Genomic DNA, 18,833 nt, shown 5'->3' on the forward strand with positions numbered 1-18,833 from the left:
TCTCATTCTCCCTCTCCTGTAAAATCAATAGGTGCGTCGGCGTCCAGCACGATGGAATTCTGCCATGTAACGTCGAACGATTAACTAAAATCGATCAAGCGCGACACGTACCCAATATGATAAAATAAACTGTGCGATCGTAGCGAATTAGAAATTATCTCCTCGCGAATCGCTAAACAAAACGCAGGATACAGATTCTATTTATATTGTATTTCGTTTGCCTTCGCCGCGACGACAAAAATCTCTAGAAAGTTATTGGAAATTAAAGGAAACTTTTTTTATATAAATTTTTATACGCGTCGGGTGACTGTTTATCAAATTATTCCAATTTCCGGTTGACTAAACCACATTTGCTTCGCCGCGTGCCGGAAGCTCGTCAACCGTAAAGCTTGAACGGTACACGGTGACGAGCGGAATGCTCCTTTGTCTCTTTTGCGAATTAATTTCAAGGACGAGGACCTTTGTGCCCTGCGGGGGTTCTTACTTACGCGTCGAGCAAACCTAATTTGCGTTTAAACAAGGAGCATCTTCGCATAACTTACCGTTGCGTGAAATCCGGTGTCAAAGGGAGGGTACTTCTTCTTTTTAAGCTCCTCCAACCTCGTAGGATTTAGACAGCGAGCTTCAAAGTCGCGCTCGATCGAAGGAAAGGACACGAAGGGTTTCGAGTTATTGGAACGATTAATACTTCAACGCTTTGTCTTGTGAATTTTTCTTCGAAGGATTCTTAGTGTATTTTTTATACAGGTGGGTTCGAACGTTGTTTAAAAAAGAAAGAAAATGACTATAATTATAATACCTTTCATCATTTTGATGTTATCTTTTTATAAACTATACCAATTCATTGATGGGATTTAATCGATTAAAATGAGCCCAAACATAAATCAGTCCACTCTTAATTGACTTAATACATGTAATATTATTACCATAACTGCTCGTAATTAGAACCTCAGTCTAAGAATTTTACGCGCTCGAAAATGAATTGCTTACGGATACACGGATGCTTATGGCGATGTAATTTCAAATAATATACATTTTTTATCTATTTTATAATCTAAATTTTATACGTCAATTCCGATTGCAATTATATTTCAAGTAATTGGCGATCGCTAAATTTAATTATAATTGCTACTGTTCGTTTAGCGCTACGGTCTTATTCTCTTCTGGATTGGTAATGTCGCATGTGACATGAAAATGGTAAGAGGATCTCTCAAACTATGTGCCACGAGAATACATTGAACAATAAGTCTATTCTGTACCTAGTCTGTAGGATAAAATAAACCTAAATTTAAAAATAAATAAATTTATCATGCAACTCGAAATACCAACGTAAAAAAGCAGTATAGAACGGTGACTTCAAGAACTATAGCCAGCTGAATCACCGAGTCGATAAAACTACCAAACGTAGAAACATAGACAAGGTATACGAGCACAGACGAGGTATAGAAATAATAACACTTTACCGACCGGTAGCGGTTGATTAATCGGCTATCGGTCGGTAAGCGTTGGTCGGCAAAAAAGTTGATTAATACGCTATCGGTCGGTAAGTGTTGGCCGGTAAAAAAGTCGATTAATAGGCTATCGGTCGGTAATGTGATAAAAAAGAATTTATTTTTTTTCAATAATTCAAGTATGATCAGGGGGTCTTAAAACGTGTATTTCCGTAAGAAAAATTTCACAAAATTTATTTCCATTATTCGTCTACATACATAGGTCGGAAAGTAAAAAATACCTGGGCAGTCGAGACTTAGAATCGTATGCCATTGACGTGAGGTCGAATTTCAGATGTCCAAGAGCGAGAAGGCAAATGTGAGCCTTCGAGAAAGAGGGCATGTGTCAGTTTGCCTTTGTCGACTCTCCGAAACTTCACGAGCTCACGTACGCGTGATCTGGCATAGTGTGAGTAGTGCATCCGGTGCTCAATCTTGCATCACTGGACCCAAGAGAAACGGGCCAAAAAAATACATTAGGTGAAAGGTCTACTCGTATACCTCGTCTGTGGTAGAAACGCTCACCCCTTACAGTTGTTTATAAACATTGCATAAAGAAATTAATTGTTTAGAAAGATATGAATGGTTTTAGTGACGTCATTTCAGGTAACGCATATAATTGCATAGCTTACTTGAGCAATTACACAATATAATTTATTACTAATTACTATTACTTTAATTACAAGTTCGTTATTAAAGCTGTAAAGCTTCTAATGTGTAGATTAAAAAGAAGTTTTGAACTTTGGGAGGATCGGTTTCTATGATTTGAATCATAATCGATTCCCATGATTCGATTTAGTGTCGATTCAAGAATCGATTCTTCAAAGCGAGAAGACAAATGGCGGCCAATGTCAGGCGACGTTGAATCATTTTAAATGTGGTGTTCGATTTCAAGAACTTCGTTCTATCAATTTACGATTCGTATAATCCCCGTCGGTTAGCGACCAACGATCGTTTATATTTGATGTTCGTCCGGCAAACGTGCCGCCAGTTTCGTGCGAGTTTCATATAAAAATCGATAAACTCGGGTGAAACGGACTCGAACGTCGAACGTTGCGCGCAGGTTTGCCTGTCGTGTGTTATTTCTTTCATCGAGGATCTTCGGCGTCAAGATGTCTACGTCCGTGACAGCCAAACTTCAGGATGACATGAATAGTATACCGTTGGCTGACGATGATCCTCAAGGTGAGGAAATTCGTACACCCGTTTTTGACCCAGTTCATTTAATTTTGTTATCGCAACTTGCTCGAGTATAACCTACCCGTACTCGATTCTTCCGTCTATAATCTTAAATTTCAGTCGAATGTTGCTATTAAAATATCGATAAGAATTTAAATTCATCACTGAAACTGTTACTTTATTATTAATCTAACTTGCAATTGTTTATTAAAATGATTGTGTTGCATGTTCTGTTGACCAACAGATAGTACTGTGTTTCTTGTAAATCTTTTTATAATTAACGAGCAATTTCGATAAAATAAGAAGAATATTTTGAATCTTCTGTTCTTTTGAATCATATAATTCATTGGTGTAGAATAAATTATTATGATTCCTTGGTTATTCTAATCTGTAAATATTTTTAATGCCTAGTGATTATTCCCGAAGAAGAAATTTTGGACAACAGCTGTCACATATCTGATGCATTGGGTAGAGGACGCAGCATGGACTCCATTCCATCTACTTTCACGAATGGAAGCTGCAGCCCTAGCAGTCAGTTTCAAAACCATATGTCGTATCGGCATGCAAATATTTTTAAATACTCAAAGCAATCTTATTACAGGTTTAGATCCAGATATTAGCCCCGACGAGCAGGAAGAGAAAGCAAGATTGATTGCCCAAGTACTTGAACTTCAAAATACTTTGGATGGTAAGTATATTTTTAAATTATTTTTCATGCAAGAACTATAATGTCAGAACATTCTTGTTACTATCTTTAAATGTCTTTCTCTGTGTTTCAGATTTGTCTCAAAGAGTGGATAGTGTAAAAGAGGAAAACCTGAAACTGAGAAGCGAGAATCAAGTGCTGAGCCAATATATAGAAAACTTAATGTCTGCATCCAGTGTTTTTCAGTCCACCAGCCCAAATACCAAAAAAAAGTGAATCCAGGTTTTTAAACTAGAAAAAAATCGAGGAAAAGTCGAAGAAACAGGGATCTTGAAATAATGTGATCGTAAATCCTCCATAAAAAGTATGTATATGCATTAATAATTATAACTGCCTTATTTGACAAAAACAAAAGAAGATATTGTAGATATAAGAATTTTTAAGATGTCATTTAATATACTGCGCTTATTTGGGTAATTTATGCGTTCACCAATCTCTACATACTTTTTGTGGAAAAGACTTTAACGGGGGAAGATTTGCTTACTTTTACTTCGTGTTTGCATCGAATCGCGTCGCTTAAGAAGTATGCGATTCGTATTTCCGCATCGAAAACATATTGTTTTTTTTTAGTCACTGCATACGCTTCTCGCTTGCCAAGCAACGCGCTTATGGTTCTTACATATTGCCAAAGAATTCCATGTTGCATTTTAACTACTTAGTTCTTACTAAAGAATTTCAAATATTTCAGAGAAGGCATTCTTAATCTCAAAAATCAAACGATACACGTAAGACACGTAGCCGTATATTATTTTTAGCATTATTGCCGAGGATACATTTATTTCTAATATTTCGAATTACGGTTCGTCGAAGTTGATTGCTATCAGCGCATTTGATATTTACAAATAAGACGCGAAGGGTAATGAGTGTTTGTAGTTACCGTATTTAATCAAACACCGGCGTTTTTTCATTGAAGCTTTTGCTTAAGAGTTTCGATATACTTGTATGCGATGTATGTAGCTGTACAAAAGAGATAAGAAATAGTTATATATATATACAATTACATATAAAATACCAGGGATGTGCGGGATCCCGATGTTCGGAACGGGTTCGAAAGTATTCAATAATTCCGAAAATATCCGGGGTTCCCGAAAATATTCGGAAGATAGTTCGGGAGGATTCACGAAAATTTAAAATAAAAGATTTTATACTTGTTATTACCATGATGTGTTATCTTCACTTTGCCTTTTACAATTTAAACAATTTATTGGGTGTTCGTAGTAAGGGGTGTTTGGCCACACCTGGGAAAAATTTTAATGGGAGATTCTTAGGTGCCTAAATTTTTCAGCGAAAAAAAAATTTCAATTCGTTCTGAAAAAATTATTTTCGGTTGCGGGGGTCAATTACAATAATTTTTGGTCATTAGACATACCCCCGAAATCCCACCCACTTTCTGGAGAAAAATTCAGTACGGGCGAAATTTTAAATGTTAATAACTTTTTAACGAAGCCTTCATCAACAAATTAGTATTCTTCATTTTCGTCTTATTTTGGCCTTCAGAATCTCCCATTAAAATTTTTCCCAGGGTTGGTCGAACACCCTGAATAAATAAACGAATGAGTAAATTTTATGAGGTCGAAAAATATGTTTAAATCGAAATCTTGTATTAGTGGTATAACAATAAGTCGAGCATTTTAGAGAGTTCCAATTATCTTCGAAATCTTTGGGATCCCATCCTTATCCCGAAAAAAATTCCTATATGAAAGAATTCCGCACACCCCTGATAAGTACAAGGTGGACCACATAACTTGGTTGCCTAAATTGTTTTTGGTGTTAGTGATTCAATTCAAGTTATTGTATATCGTGGATAGTTTTGTTCAAAGATTGTATGTCAGGTGTAAATAATTATGAATACTGTCGAGCAACGATTTTGGAAAGTATACGTTGAAAATTTGAGAGGGGAAAACCATAAAAATTGTACGATAATCAGTCTATAGATCTCTTTAAATGAACCAATTCAAGGAGAAGAAAACTTTAATCGGTCCTCTTACACCGAGAATAATCGAAGTGATCCAATTACGTGCTTTGCCTTGTATATTATATATAATTATGATATACATATATTAAAATATAGATTTATGTTCGTACGGTATGCTGTAAGCAAAGTGTAAATTACAATTAATAAAACTTGATCGACACTTTGCGTGTAGCGTAATCGATCAACGAGTAATACGATATAAAGAAAAGGAAATGTACTGCAATTTGAAACTGCAACTTGCGATAAAGTTTCAGTTGAAGGGCACAAGCAGAATGCACAATCCCAAATTATTCCGTTGTTAATGAACACAGTGTTATAATAAACATTATATTCTATTGGAAGGTAATGAAGTTATTTATTCATCACATACAAAGTATAAATATTCGTATTTAAAACATTCTCATCGATTTCAATTTTCAATTTTCGTTGTCGTTAAAGAACATTTACGCAAATATCGTTTATTAAATTTTTTTTTAATTATTTCATTCTATAATTATAAATTTTCTTCGTATCGCTTCGTTAATAGAAATTTTAATTTCTTCTTTGATGCACGTAATCGTCATAATTTAATCGATTTGCAGTATACAATAAAAAATTACATTCATAGAAATTAGTCTTGTCGTAGTGCTAGAAATTGTATCGCTTTTTGGCCCCAACGTGTCTTTGGTCCTGGTTTTGCTCGTCCATTTTTCTTTATCCCTATCCACCATCCATGATTGGCATATTTTCGCGAACGAAAAGCATCGTAAGAACCGACATTCCACTGTTCCCATTCTGTGTTATCTTTGTTTATATTTGGCTGCAAAAAATTAGTGAGAATCAACAAATTGCTTATTATTTACAATTTAAAATAACCACTTCCTTCGTCTGACATTTTATAGTAATATTTATCTTATATTATTTACACCTATACCCAATGGAATATTACTGAAATATTGCACCCACGTTTGTAATATTACAATAATACATATGCCTGTAGTACAGATTCTAGAGACCAAAGACAAAAATCAAGAATATCAATTTCTTGACTGAGGCTTCGATAAAAAGTTATTAAAAAATTTCAAATCGTTCTAAAAAAATTATTTTTGGCAGCAAGGGTCAATTATAATCATTTTTTGTCAATACACATACCCTCGAAATCCTACGCATTTCCGAGAAAAACAATTCTTTACCGAAAATATTATTTCTGGTCAGGAATGCTTCCCTGAAATTTCATGCGAATCTTTAAAATGTCATAACTTCTGAAAGGATTGAAGGATTTTAATCTTTCAAAAGGCAAACAACGCGTATTTTGGTGAAGAATATGTGGAAATTTCGAAAATATTCTAAAAGTTATTCCATGACCCCGCAAAATGAGAAAAACCCCATAAAAATGGTCCAATTTTCAAACGCCCATACAATAGTGAATATATTTCAATGAAATTTTTTTCTGAACTAGAGCTCATGGGTACCTACAAAAAAGTATTAAACAACTTTTCTGTAGAGCGTCAGATAAATTTATTAAAAATAAAAAACGAATTTTTAAGAAAACACAGGTGCTGAAATTTTTCGGCGAAAAAAAAAATTTCGAATCGTTCTGGAAAAATTATTTTCGTTTACGGGTATAAATTATAATCATTTTTGGTCATTAGGCATACCCCCGAAATCCTGCACATTTTCGAGAAAAAAATTCAGTACAGGCGGAACTTTAAACGTTAATAATTTTTTAACGAACCCTCTATCAACAAATTGGTATTCTTGATTTTTGTCTTATTGTCGTCTCTAGAATCTCCCATTAAAATTTTTCCTAGGGTTGACCGAACAACCTGTGTACTTTAAATACAAATCAATCGACTAAACAATATACATAATTTTAAAAAGGTATTCTTATTGTTAGTAATTTATTAATTTACTTTATTATAACAATGAAGTACGGTAGATCAGAATGTTCATATTTTCAAATTCCGAACTTGCAAAAATTTTAATTTAGATCCTCCTTACCTCTCCGTACAAGCGACCCTTTTTGTTGAAAGCCAAATAAAGGCTAGTTTCGATGCTTTGTATTCGAATCACGCCAAACGATACCGGTATAATGTGAAGCAGGGCTAAAAATATAAGAAAGTCGTTTCTTCGAAGACTATTTTCCGCACACGCCACCGTTAATCTTCAATAATCGCGAGCTTATATCGCTCAGAACGTTTATGATATTCAAAATAATTATTACCATGCTGTTCGTTAGTGCCACTCAACCCTCGAACGCGTCCCGAATCTGTAATAGCAAGATGGTAACCGGTTCGACAAAACAGTTTGATTACCAGACAATTGTATATAGGATTTTCTGCCGGTTTCCTCGGGTCCCATATTACACAAGGTGGTGGTTTAACCGACTTGGTCGTGATGTAATGTGGAATCCTGTAAAATGAAATTCAATATTAGAGTCAAATTGTATAAGTTCGTTTTGCGTAACCAAGTGGTCTGGGATTATTTTTAAAATATTCATTCTACTTCAATATGTTGCATGGCATTAAAGGGATCATGTAACACAATGATTAATTTATTCGCTATCGTGGTTTCCCACCTCTGAATTTGGAAGTTATTTTCTCAGAAACCAATGAATATAATGACTTCGTCTTCTTTTAAATTAAATGGTCCAGGAAGACTAATCCTTCCATGTGCAACCAAATCTTTTGGGGTGATTGTTAGCAAATTGTACCTTCAAATTATTTAAATGGAAGTTGGTATACATTTTGTATATCAAAATTGAATAATATTTACTTCAACCATTTTATTTCATTATACATAGTTATATTCTAGGATTTTTAAATATATATTGAGTCTTCTATATACAGGGTGTTCGGCTACACCTGGGAAAAATTTTAATGGGAGATTCTAGAGGCCGAAATCAGACGAAAATCAAGAATATCAATTTCTTGACTGAGGCTTCGTTAAAAAGTTAAAAAAACTAAATTAAAAAATTCAAATCATTATGAAAAAATTCCTTTGGTTGTAGAGGCAAATTACAATAATTTTTGGTCAATAGACATACCCCCGAAATCTTATGCACTTTCAAGAAAAAAATTCGAGTAGATGAACAGATTTTTTGACGAAATTAAAAAATTTCAAATCGTTCTGAAAAAATTATTTTCTGTTGCGGGGGTTAATTACAATCATTTTTGGTGAATAGACTTACCCCCGAAATCCTGCGCATTTTCGAGAAAAAAAATTCAATACAGACGGAGCTTTAAACATTAATAACTTTTCAATGAAGCCTCCATCAACAAATTGGTATTCTTGATTTTCGTTCTATTTTGGCCTCTAGAATCTTGCATTATAATTTTTTCCAGGGGTGGCCGAGCCTGTATAAAATCTTTTTACTGTTTATATTCATGTACTATAAAGAATCCATGGCCTTGTTAGTTCGAGATGAAAGCCATTAATTACTCTGCTTTCAACCGAGAACTAGTTATTATTTTGTCATTTGAAAACGGGAATTACCGTGCTACGTTTCGTACTGATCTGATAGTTTGACTTACAGGTAAGTCTTATCTTGCAGATCCTGTCCTAGATGTGGTACTATTAATTGTTTGAACAGTCTATACAAGCTAATTATCTACTAATAAACTACAGAGCAATTATTCGTATCTAAGGCAAGATCTACTAGGTAAGCATCACTGATGAGTCTAACTAGCACATCGGGAGTGAAACGCAATAATTGCTCTTTGTATAAAAGTATTTATTGCACACGGTAGTGAAAAATACTTTTGTTCGTATATCGAAGGTCTTTAAAAAATAAGTGGCCCGAATTTCTCTCGATCTCTAATAGGCCTTGAGTTTCAGTAATTATTGAAATTTATGATATGATATCGAAACAGTCTAATGAGTACCAATTAATACTATCATTCTTACTGCTAATGGATACGTAATAACGATTAAAATTTCTCTTATCTTGCTCAAATAACGTCAAATAATGTTCAGATACTTAATAGTTTATCTGAACGTTGATTTTAGTATCTGTGACTTGAAAAGAATATGGATTGTTAAATTTTGCTAAATATTGATTTCGAAGAATATAATAATTCGTTTTCTCGTGAAAAATTCGTCCATCGAACGATCTCTGATAGGGATAGAAAACTATTTCATTGGAAGTTTATATGAAATCGACTTTCCTCATTCTTTCGTAAGCTCGTATATTTTTGATTACATATCTCGTTCGAAACTTTCCAGTTTTCTCGTCCTTCTCGCTATTAGAAATAATTCAAGCAACTTTCAATTCCTTTTCATTTTCCCTGATGGAGTTCTTCTTTACTGCGGAATACAATTGCAGATCGCTTTTCAAAAGAAACTTTACCGAATTGTAACAATTTTCCATATTTCTATCTCGCATATCTGAAGCTCTTTACAAAATTGAAACGTGGGACATATTCAAACACGAAACTTTTAATAAACGATCTTTTCATAATGGAGGATGCACAATTCAGGTCGAAACACTTTATAATGCTTCTTTGAAATAATTCTTTGAAATCAGATTTGCAATACATCTACTTTGATTCCTTAAATAAATTTTGAAGCATACAAATACACTCTATGTGGATTCCACGCTAATTTTAAATAAATTTATTTCAAGCAACTCGCTTCCGAATGATATCGTGAAATTAATTAAGGTTTTAAATGATGAAAAGTTGTTCAATAATTAAGTAAATTTAGTTAACAACGAACCATAAATTTGTCTAAATTCACACGCACGTGATGCTGGATATTAGAAGTTTCTTCTTTTATTTTTAACGACGGAGCATTGTTAGAGGCCAGTGAAAGAAATATGGCAAAGACGGGGGGTACATTATACTGATAAAACTAATGCGAACGGACACACGGAGGTGTGCTATTTATAACATATCATTACGTTTGGAAAAATAGGTCGATCGACTTTTCAGGTCAGCAGGCTTCGTGAATAAAGCGTGCCTCGTTGCACCGTAGACGTTTTCCAACCCCGTTAATTTTAAACAGACGTTCGAGGGGAAGAAAGACAATGTCGATAGACTTCATCCAAGAAGCGAAGCGTCAACTGATAATAATCAAGCTAATGGCTCCAATAACGAGTCTCGAACACATTAATTTCACTTCTCATACATTTACGAAAAAGTAGAAAAACCGGGTGTCTTTCATAAAACGTAATAATACACTGCCACTAGCTAAGTCGACAAGAATGAATTAAAAAGTACTTCGGTACATATAAGATAAAAATTTCTGTCAGAAAAGATCCAATTACTGTTGTCTTAAGCAATCGATTCTTTTAAAAGAAAAGAAATACTGTGATTTACGGTAACCCTATTTTAATTTGCAAATTTATTTAATTTAGGAAGACAGTACTAAACAATTACTGTCACTTTACAGAATCGATTCTGGCAATATTTTATTACTGGTCTTATTTCTTCATAAAAAATTTTTCTTCTTATTTTTTAAAAGAATAGAAATACTGTGATTTACGGTAACCCTATTTTAATTTGTAAATTTATTTAATTTAGGAAGACATTACTAAACAATTACTGTCACTTTAAATAATCGATTCTAGCAATATTTTATTACTGGGTCCTATTTCTTTATAAAAAATACAGATTTTTCTTCTTAGTTTTTATTACTCGAGAAAGAAATACTGAGATTTACGGTCTTTCCATTTTCATTTATGAATTCATTAATTTAGGAAGAGTGTTTCGAGCGATATCTTGGCTGGTCTTTTTGGTGATAAAAATTTTGCCATATAAAGGTTCGTTTTCGAGAAAAATCGAGTTTAAAAATGTACCGGATAGGCGCGTGCTATTGAATGACTTTTGGCTGGCGCGTCTGTGCGTTACTCATTGTTTCTACTTCTACCGATGTCCAGGTCGAACTTCGTTGATTACGTATTGGCAAGCGCGTCTGTCCATTACTCACTGTTTCTACTTATACTGACGTCCAAATCGAACTCTATTGTACGCATACTCGATATATTTTCAAATTTAATTTTTTCAAAAACGAAACTTCATATCAAAAATTTTTATTCATAATCGTATAGTTAAACAGAGAATGAATAAACTAACAGTATCTATCGATTTAAATATCATTATTAACAACGTACTGCTCAATTATCGAAGTTATATAAGATTTAAATTGAATGCTGAAAATGTCACTAATAATGTAAAAATTATCACATTGGTCTCTGAAATAGATTTGTTATAAAGAATTATAATTAAGAGTAATTATTTAGACAACACACAAAAAATAAAAAAAATTATAATAAAAATTCTCTACTATCTTCATATCCATATGTTGACTAAATATAATACGCGTGTTCGAAGTATAGAAAAATGCACTCGTATAATACATTTAACATTAATTTCAAGTGCAATAGATCGTTGAAAATGTGACATGAAAAAATTTAGTTCACGTTTACTGTTAGATACAGAAACTTCTGCTTTTGCTGGAAGTGGTAGGTGTAAAAAAAAAAATTGAAAAATTCCGCCGTTTAGAGTTCGCTATCGGTAGAATTACGCGCTGACATTGCGCAAAGACGCCCCCGGTAATTACGCGTAGAACGTGCACGATCTATTTGTTGAAACTCGAGCACGGTCATAAACGTCGAACCTAATTTTGCGTGGCACGTCGTGCGTGCGCTTTAATGCAATTCGCGCGGAATTGCAGACTCGTCAGTTGCCACGGTTCTCGAATGCTGGGTAATGATAGAACGCAGGGCGATACCTATTGTACCTAGTGACCCTGCAACAAAACATATATAGAGCAGAAAGTTAATCGAGTCAAGTGATCAATCAGAGCATATCGTACCGTGTATCGGAGGGTAACTTCGCGTTCGTCGTCAATGTTGCGATCAAGGTACGGCTCGTTTCGTTAAGAGGCTGCAATTGTGCGAATTATGTCATAGAACGGTGCAGAAATTACACAATAATTTTCGATCGTCGGCTGAAATTCTTTTCCTTTCCACGGTGACTCAAAATACGCGGTGAAAACAGACGCGTCGACCTCCGAAACTAAATGGAATATTATATTTTCAACGACTCTCGTTCGTAAACGAAACCATTTTATCCGTGCAGTTAATCAAAAATAGTTATTACTGCCGACAGAAAAAACAATCACGCTTTAATCGTCTCGAAATCGATTATCTTGAAAATGACAATCTGTATAAAAACTTTTACCCTATTTATTTTTGTAGCTAGGATTTTTTTTATTGGTTCATGTATATTTACTGCACGAGGAAGTATTTTAAAGCCGTCGAGTTAAGAATGGAAACGCTTAATGACCTAATCGACCGTTCAATTAATTCCTGCTTATCAGTTTATAAACTGCAAAAGATTGATAAAGTTGAACAGACTTTCACGACGGCGTAAAGTAGAAAATAAATCGAGTGTAGCGATCGATGAACTAGTTCCTTGTTTACTACAATAATCATTCAACGACCCTTTTTTCCTCGAAGGGGTAAATTAATTTTGCCGCTAGATTTGTCGTGAATATTTAAGGTCAAAGGGGAATAGCAGGAAATTTAAAACTGTTAATTTTGCAGCCGGCGGGATGGAGAGTTAATCGATTCGCGTGATTAATGAATGCTCGTTGTAGTACGCGTCACAGAAATATTGCGAACTTTGCTGCCATACGTGTTCGTGGAAAACATGCTGTGGAATATGCAACATAAGTTCATCGATATCAGAGTCTCGTATCAATATCAATGCAACGAATCGAATATATATTTTTTTTTTAATTCAAATCAATTTGAATTTTTTTCTCTTGTTTTTGTATCTAATCAATTTTTATAATTCTTGTGTATATTTTTGTTTCTCAGAGTAAAAATTACTAGTAATTTTTTATAATTCCTTCTGTTTATAGTACTTGAAAGGAAACTTTTAAAATATTATGTAAATTTCCTTATGCAAGAACGAAGATTTTATGTAGAATCATGTTCATTATAGAAAGTGCTTTCTTACTTTCAATCTTCCGAAAAATACATTTTTTGTTTAATTAGAAGAAGATTGAATAGAATTGTATTCTTGAGTATTTATTATTTTATCGCAAAACCACTCCCAACAAAAATGATATCCTTCCAACATTATCATGTTTACATAGAATAACCTATGTATTCGTTACTTATAAAGATTTAAAGAAATGTTTTAAAAAATGTTAAAAGGAAATTAAATTCTGCATAGAGAAGTTAAATAAATATTTTCTCTGTCTTTTCTAGTAAAGTAAAATTAATTGAAATCTTCGTTTGACTAACTCGAACACAAAACTACAAACGAAATTTCGTGAATTATTAAGAAGTCACCCAGCCATAAATATTCTCTTTTTGTGTAACCTCATTTACGTGGCAATTAGTGCTTTTAAATTTATGAAAGTTCCACTTAGGAAGTATTTCGATTAATGGTAGTTAAACTATTATAGAGCATCATAAACAACGTCAAAGTTACTATAATTATTGACGAAGTTTGGAGTACCTACGATAGATTGATCGAACAATAGCGAAACTTCTCGAGCTGACTCTAACTCGATTAATACTTAAATAAGTTTACAAAGATTCCGTGTTATCGATAGTTTCTAATTACTGGCAAATACCCATTCTCATTGAATTTCACTGTGGTGGTCGGATGCCTTCTGGTTTCTCTTTTTCCTCTACGATCTCCATTGATCTCCTTTTCGTTCGTCGTTCCTTTCTCTTCGACGATCGATAGATCGGAATCGTAGCTGTCGTCGCTGCAACTGTCATCGATGTCGCTGCATTCTTCGTCGCATGTCGGCGCTTCTAGATTTTCGTGAATCCACCGAAGACTCATCCTTTTATGTTAATCTCTGGTCCTTTGATACCTGAGTAAAATAAAATTTGTCTCAACTTGGTCAAATGAAAAGTAATCAAACTGAATAATTTATATTTGACAATAAAATGACTCTGTGCGTCAATAAATTAAAATCCACTTTCTAAAGAGATTTTTAGAGACATTTATCAGAAAAATCGAAATTTTCAAATTTCCAATTCAAATTGCCTTTTTATCGTTTTTATCTATTTAAAAAAATCTAAATGCAATTGATTACTATAAACGAATATTTATAAAGAACGTTCACTTCATTATATTTTTAAAGTTTGTTTTAATTCTATCATCGATATTTAATATTCGTTTTAAAGCAACGATATGGTCAACATCTAATCTATGTGCAATAACTGTTAGTTATAATTCATCAGATCAGGATAGATACGGTTGAAAAATTGTTTTTATTATGGTTTACATTTCGTGCTAAATATAATTTGAATTATAGAGGGTTGGATATAGTAGACAATAATTCAGTTATTTGACTGTCGCCACCTTTCAGTTCTCTTTTTACGTAGTACTTTTCTCGTGGGATTTGAAAGTTACTGGAAGAAAGGAATTAAGTATTAAAAGTAACGGAGAACTGTACGGTTCAAGATTAGCGGTAGTTTCGGTCGCTTAATACAAAAGAGCCGTTCGAAAAAGTAGCCTAAATAACGTAGGAATCGCAACAGTTTTACGAAACAAATCCGAATCAAAGGATCGTAAGAATAATGTTATTTAAAAGAGAGAATATTTGAATAAATAAATGCTCAATTTATTCAGTGTGATCTATTTTAAATTTCGCGCAATATCCTCTAAATTGCTAATGAATTAATAAATGAAGATTAAAATTGATTAATCGCGTATTAAAATTTGTGGTCTCGTCGATGAATTGTAGAAAGGTCTCTGTGGGATTAATTTTCCAGTATTCGTTAGATAATAAATAGAATGAGTATGACAATCTAACGGTGGTTTCGATCTACTAGTGTCTAATTGCAGTATTGAGAAAACCATGATACAGAAATTCACGTGTGAAACAGAATAATTTTGTTTCCCCTATACATCGTGTGGCATCAACAGAGATAAAGGTATTTAAAAATAAAAAATTCTATTTATTTTTAATATTATTCACTTTGCATTTCTCAAAGATAGGATACAAACGATCCACTATCTTCATGGATAGTTAATGTACGTGTCAAATATTAATAGAACATCTGTCATGGTATCCGGGAAGACTATTTATCTTGTATTACTATTACTATCATTAATCTTATTAAGTTCAAGAACTCTCTGATTACAAGGTTATCAATATTCCTTTTTAAACGAAAAAATAGAAAAAATGCTTTTCACAATATCTTTCATTTTGTAATTTTAATAATCTCTTTGATATATCCAGAAGTAAAGAATGTAATTAGGTGTTCACCTTTAAACGGCCTACATTGTACATTTCTTTTTAAAAACTCGACTTATGAGTGACCTCATCGGTAAAAAAAATTCTTAAGCAATGTTTAAGAATCTTAAAATACTAAATAAATACACCGTGTTGTCTGGCACGACTCTTACGTAGGCATTCCTGTACGTTTAATTAGATGTATAATTCACTTTCCAATTGACTGTAGAAAGCTAGACTTTGCTATTTTCTAGCGCTAACTACGTCTAATTTGTCATCGTTTCGAAGGTGCGATAAATGCAATAATCCAGAATTATGAAATCCTCAAGTTACAATTAGAATACACGAAATAATGAACAGGTTGGGACTATTTTATGTCCCTCAAAGTATATCTTACAAATTCCTGCAGGTTTAATTAACTCAGCAATACTACACCTATGTATAATCTCGTTAATAGTATGCTGAACAGTTAAGGAAATGTTCATGTATCCCAACCATGAAAATAAGTGAAAGTAGAGATTAAACGCCAGAACAAATCTTTTATTATGCAGTATATTAAAAAAAACAGACGAGACTCTTTTCTATCGCAAAATAAATTCAAATCATTCCTTTTTGCGATTCAATTTATTCAGCAGGCAATACAAAACTCTAAATTGACACTAATTCGTGTTACCTAACGTATTCCTTATACTTGCGAATATTAATTCGAATATCAAACTTTGAAACTATTAAGCTACAATCAGAGCGGACAAAATATTAAATAGATACCATTTTATATCCATCAGCGCGTGTACTTTCAACAGGTTAAATAAAACATGGATTAGAAAGTCAGATGACACTATTTCTAAACAAATCTAATATTTTTTTCTTTAGTTTGAAATTTATTCAGGAAATCTATAAATACAAAATTTTTATGCCCCAGTTCGAGTATACAAAATACTAAATAAACATTAGTTTGTTTCACTATCGCGTATTTTATACGTTTGATTAAATATTAATATAAAAATTAGATTATTCCTGCTATTTAGAAATCTATTCAATGAGAAATTGTTATAATTGAAACAGATAAAATACTAAATAGGTGTCCTTTTATGTTCCGTAATGAGTATCTAAAAATACACGCAGGTTAATCAAATAATAATTAGAAAATCAGATGCCATTGTTAGTTAATATTAAATAAACTGAAAACTCTATTTTAGAATATAATGTATCCAGAAAGTTTTCCATACGAAATGCATTATTTTGAATACGTAAATTTGTAAACAAATACTAGTTTATGGTACCTAGCGCTTATCTAATTCGTTTAATTAAATATTAATTAGAACATCAGACTTTTCTATGTATTCAGTCAACGTAAAACTCTCAGGCTGCAATTAGAATAGATAAAACGCTAGATAGGTAACACTTTGAGTCTTTCGAAAATAAACTTACTCGAAAATGCCTGCAGGCTTAATCGAATAGTAATCAGAAAAGCAGACGCTATTTTTTATAATAATAATCACAACATGCACCATGAAATACTAAATAAAGATTCATGTTTTTTGACGCGTATCATGTATACCTTTCATTAAATATTAACACTAGATTTTCTGACATCCACATATTTTTATTTAAACCAGTCGTGTTGTCGATTTAATAAATTCCTAACGAACAATATTTATGAGTTCTCTAACTTTCTTTTTAAATAACACTTTAGGGTTTAGGGAACGTGTCGACTCGATAGATTTCAGATCCCATACCGAAAGTTAGACCTCATAAACATTGTTCGTTAGCAAGTTATTAAATAGACAATATGCTTGGTTTAAGTAAAAATTGTGCAACGAATGTCTGTGAATCTAGTGTTAATATTAAAATTAAAATCCGTCATGTCGACGCGTTTCCTAAACCCTAAAGTGTTATTTAAAAAAAAAACTTCTCTGACCCAAACCATCCCGATAAAAATTCTCGAAGCTACGTTAAAAACGCACGAAACAGGAAACAAAAATGTGACTCACCGAGAAACTCGTAGGTACAAAGTTTCGTTCGAAACTTCGAGCCTGATTTTCCGAGTAACGACGTTACGGCGAGCACAATTCCGACAGAAACACCGTAGTAGGATGATACCACGGGTTTCGTAACACTTCCTAGCACGTCTATTGAACAGTGTTCCGTTTCACGGGGTCCACGAGCACATTGTTTGCCGGTACGAATCGCTATCGTCGATGGATGTGCAGACGCACCTTCCTACCTAGGTGCTCCGCGTTTATCACACGACTGAGCCGGCTCCGGCGAGCTTCGTTGGATAATACTGGATATGACGCCGTTCTATTGGTAGACGGCGTAGTCAGCAGTGGCCAGCAATTCGTGGTAGACTAAATTAAAAATGGGACACGCGGCGAAACCTGAAGAACGTGAATGATCTTTTGTCCGCGCATGATTCCGCGAGCAGTCGTCGAATAAGCGCGCCAACCTATTAACGACAGCCACTTCAGCGAGTGTTGACGTTAACTTCCACCGAAACTCCGCTCGCGTTTGCCAGAACGAGCAACTTTCACGGGCTCTTAACGATCACCGAATCAGCGTTCTACCAAACGGAGTTCCGCGCCTCGTAAACAAGTGTTCCGTGAAAGATCGTAATTAAAAGAATGACATCGGTAATCCACTGGGAACGATCGCTGGCTTGGAATCGAATTGTGATTCAAATCGACGTAGTGCGACCTCTGACCCACTGCGAAAATTGAAAACCTGAAACTCGAACACCACGCAAACTCGAAGACAATATTAATTTCATTCACGAAAAGCGGTGTTTGTTATTTTTGGTGACTTTTTTAATGAATCTGTTTTTAATTCAATTTAATTTTTGGTATGATAATAAATATAGTCTATCCAGAGTGTACCAGAGGAAACACCAAATCGAAAATTAAAAATAAAATTTCTTTATTCGAGGCTTCGTTTTTGGAATACCTGTTTTTGTGACGTGTATTTTATATTGGTAAAATATTGTAACGAAAGTAAAAATTCATTGTCTCTTTACTGTTAGCAAAATAAAATAATTATAGAAAAATCGTAACTTGTTTCTGAGTTCCATGTTTATCCAGCTTTGTAAAATATCTATACCTTCAACATGTTTTTTAATGGAATAAAAAATAAATACTAAAACCGAGCTTTTACAACAGAGTACAAATTTTATTGTAGAGGATTAACTCAAAACAGAAAAGAAGTGATTTAAAAGTTAAAAATTCACAAAGAACTATTTAGAAAAGTTTCCAAGGGAAATCAGGATTTTCCTTGTAAGTAAAGTAATTAATTATAA

The 18,833-nt window shown here is 33.4% G+C and overlaps 2 protein-coding genes across 3 annotated transcripts; one reads left to right on the forward strand and one right to left on the reverse strand.

Moving 5' to 3' along the window:
• Positions 1 to 2,342: 2,342 nt before the first annotated feature.
• Positions 2,343 to 4,705, forward strand: LOC122400335 (short coiled-coil protein B). Of its 2 annotated transcripts, none has more exons than XM_043401737.1 (4): positions 2,343 to 2,675; positions 3,081 to 3,204; positions 3,257 to 3,357; positions 3,449 to 4,705. In XM_043401737.1, the coding sequence occupies exons 1-4, from the start codon at positions 2,603 to 2,605 to the stop codon at positions 3,589 to 3,591; spliced, it is 441 nt and encodes a 146-aa protein (XP_043257672.1). In that variant the 5' UTR covers positions 2,343 to 2,602; the 3' UTR covers positions 3,592 to 4,705. The 2 variants fall into 2 exon arrangements, with proteins under 2 accessions (XP_043257672.1, XP_043257671.1); XM_043401736.1 differs by having other exon boundaries at positions 3,081 to 3,200; positions 3,271 to 3,357.
• A 1,155-nt stretch (positions 4,706 to 5,860) lies between these two features.
• On the reverse strand, positions 5,861 to 18,111 carry LOC122400339 (fibroblast growth factor 1-like). The gene is made up of 5 exons (XM_043401746.1): positions 17,536 to 18,111; positions 13,922 to 14,170; positions 7,554 to 7,741; positions 7,331 to 7,434; positions 5,861 to 6,149 (listed from the first exon to the last, which is right to left on the reverse strand). The coding sequence occupies exons 2-5, from the start codon at positions 14,137 to 14,139 to the stop codon at positions 5,961 to 5,963; spliced, it is 699 nt and encodes a 232-aa protein (XP_043257681.1). The 5' UTR covers positions 14,140 to 14,170; positions 17,536 to 18,111; the 3' UTR covers positions 5,861 to 5,960.
• Positions 18,112 to 18,833: the final 722 nt, after the last annotated feature.

The sequence above is a fragment of the Colletes gigas genome, unplaced genomic scaffold (assembly GCF_013123115.1).
Source record: "Colletes gigas isolate AHSC1104 unplaced genomic scaffold, ASM1312311v1 Colletes_gigas_Sc00017, whole genome shotgun sequence".
Taxonomy (NCBI): Eukaryota; Metazoa; Arthropoda; class Insecta; order Hymenoptera; family Colletidae; genus Colletes; species Colletes gigas.